The sequence below is a fragment of the Chiloscyllium plagiosum genome, chromosome 28 (genome assembly GCF_004010195.1).
Source record: "Chiloscyllium plagiosum isolate BGI_BamShark_2017 chromosome 28, ASM401019v2, whole genome shotgun sequence".
NCBI lineage: Eukaryota > Metazoa > Chordata > Chondrichthyes > Orectolobiformes > Hemiscylliidae > Chiloscyllium > Chiloscyllium plagiosum.
Window position 1 is genome coordinate 47,308,335 of NC_057737.1, and position 3,034 is coordinate 47,311,368.

The 3,034-nt window shown below is 46.0% G+C and overlaps 1 protein-coding gene across 6 annotated transcripts in view; it reads right to left on the bottom strand.

The window, feature by feature from the left end:
* The window catches only part of ncf1 (neutrophil cytosolic factor 1), a 95,597-nt gene that overhangs the window by 19,547 nt on the left and 73,016 nt on the right, over positions 1-3,034 (bottom strand). For all 6 annotated transcript variants that reach the window (XM_043718847.1, XM_043718848.1, XM_043718849.1 and 3 more), the window contains one exon: positions 765-872. In XM_043718847.1, the coding sequence (XP_043574782.1) occupies positions 765-872 (108 nt within the window). The remainder of the gene's footprint in view (positions 1-764; positions 873-3,034) is intronic.

Genomic DNA, 3,034 nt, shown 5'->3' on the forward strand with positions numbered 1-3,034 from the left:
TCTCTCCACCCTTCAGGCTCTCTGCCTGTATTCCTGATGAAGGGCTTTTGCCCGAAACGTCGATTTTACTGCTTCTCGGATGCTGCCTGAACTGCTGTGCTTTTCCAGCACCACACTAATCTAGACTCCTGTGTAACAGGCCCATCCTGTACAGGCTCAGGTTCCTGTGTGACAGGCCCATCATGTACACGCTCAGGTTCCTGTGTGACAGGCAAATCATGTACAGGCTCAGGTTCCTGTGTGACAGGCTCAGGTTCCTGTGTGACAGGCCCATCATGCACAGGCTCAGGTTCCTGTGTGACAGGCCTATCCCGTACAGGCTCAACCTCCTGTGTGACAGGCCCATCCCTACATGCTCAGCCTCCTGTGTAACAGGCCCATCCCGTACAGGCTCAGGTTCCTGTGTGTCAGGCCCATCATGTACAGGCTCAGGTTCTTGTGTGACATGCCCATCCTGTACAGGCTCAGGACCATCCTGTACATGCTCAGCCTTCTGTGTGACAGGCCCATCCCATACATGCTCAGCCTCCTGTGTGACAGGCCCATCCTGTACAGGCTTAGGTTCCTGTGTGACAGGCCCATCCTGTACAGGCTCAAGTTCCTGTGTGACAGGCCCATCCTGTATAAGCTCAGCCTCCTTTGAGACAGGCCCATCCTGTACAGGCTTAAGTTCCTGTGTGACAGGCCCATCCTGTATAAGCTAACTCCTGTGTGACAGGCCCATCCTATACAGGCTCAGGCTGTTACACTCAATGTTTTCTCACCTTCATAATTGGGATCTTGCTCGTCACTCTCATCTGGGCTTTCAAGGGGTTCGAGAAAAGAGGCTGGCAGCCAGCCACGCTTACCTTCCATTTGGCAAAACCACCAACCTGCAACAAATCAGATGAGTTGCTGCTTCAGGAATTAGAAGAAACTTGCACAGTAATTACACAACGAGAGAATTAATAGATTGAAATTGCCATTCAGGAATATTTAGGAAATTTCTCAAGTATCCAAATGCATTGTGAATGAAATTCTAAAAGTCATTGACAGTGAGTATATAATTCAGAGTAAAGTGATGGAGAAGGTCAGGTCCTGTATATTCCAAATGAAATCCTTCTCAGTTTAATGAGCTGCTGACCTACATAGTGGAATATATATGTTTGACCGACTGTGTATTTAAGTACATCGTGATGAAGGTTTGGAACAGTTTTTATGAATTGGGAACTTGAGTTTTGACGTAGAAGTAAATGGGCTTTTGGTTTACTGTTCTGTGAAGGTGAGTTGTTATTTTATAAGAGTGAAAAACTTTTTTTCTTTTCACAGCCAGTCAACACAGCATTTCCAAGAAATCATATGACTTTATCTAAATGATTAAATGAGTTACTTGGTAGGTCATAGAGTCCTACAGCACAGAGACAGGCCCTTTGGCCCAAACTGGTCAATGCTGACCAAAATGCCCGTACATGCTTAACCCATTTCCCTGCACATGGCCCTTATCCTTCTAATCCTTTCCTTTCCATTTATTGTCCAAATGCCTTTTAAATATTGTTAATGTACCCACCTCGATCACTTCCACCGGCAGTTCATTCCACAGACGTACCTCCTTCTGTGTAAAAATGTTGCCCCTCAGATTCCCTTGTATTCTTTCCCTTCTAACCTTAAACTGATGGCCTCTAGTCCATGATTCCACAACCCTGGAAAAAAGACTGTGTGCATTCACCTGATCTATGTCTTTCATGATCTTATTCACCTCTACACGGTCCCTATGCTCTAAAGATGGTCCAACCTCTCCCTATAACTCAGACCATTGAGTCCAGGCAACATCCTTGTAAATTTCTGCTGCACTCTTTCTAGTTTAATAACATCTTTCCTACAGCAAGGTGATCAAAACTGAACACAATACTCCAAGTGCGGCCTCACCAACATCTGTACAACTGCAACATAATTTCCCAACCTCTATATTCAAAGCCCTGACTGATGAAGGCAAGCGTGCCAACAGCTTTCTTCCCTGCCCTGTCTACTCCACTTTCAGAGAACTGTAAACCTGAACTGCAAGATCCCTCTGTTCCTCTACACTCCTAAAGGCCCTACCCATTCGCCGTGATACTCCTACCTTGATTTGACTTTCCAAAACACAAGACCTCACAATTACCTATATTAAACTCCATTTGACATTTCTCAGCCCACTTCCCCAGCTGATAAAGGTCCTGCTACAATTTCTGCTAACTGTCCTCATTGCCCACAATGCTGCCTGTCATCTGCAAACTTACTAATCATGCCTTGCACATTTTCATCCAAATCATTGATATAGATAACAAATAGTAATGGGCCCAGCACCAAACCATGACACGATCACTAGTCACAGGCTCCAGTCTTACAAGCATCCTTCCATTACCCTCTGCTTCCTACCATCAAGCCAATTGCGTATCCATTTTGCCAGCTCACCCTGGATTCCATGCGATTTAACCATCCAAAGCAGTCTGCCATGTGAAATGTTATGAAAGCCCTTACTGAAATCTATATAGATGATGTCTACCACCCTGGCCTCATCAGCCTTTCTGGTCACTTCAAAGAACTCCAACACATTTGACAGGCATGATCTCCCATGCACAAAGCCAAGCTGACTATTCCTGATCAAACGCAGTCTTTCCAAATGCATGTATATCTTATTCCACAGAACCTTCCCAAGTAACGTACCTACCACAGATGTTAAACTCCCTAGGCTTTTCTTTGCAGTCCTTCTTGAATAAGGGCACAACATTCGCTACCCTCCATTCATCCAAGACCTCACTCTTGGCTGACAATGATGCAAAAATGTCAGCTAGGGACCTCACAATTTCTTTTCTAGACTCTTGCGCTGTTCTTGGATATATCTGGTTAGGACCAGGAGATTTATCCACCTTCATTTGCAGCAGCAGTGGGAGCAGTGAGAGCGAGGAGCCGAATGGGAGCGGGGAGAGTGAGGAGCCGAGTGGGAGAGGGGAGAGTGAGGAGCCAAATGGGAGCAGTGAGAGCGAGGAGCTGAGTGGGAGCGGGGAGAGTGAGGAGC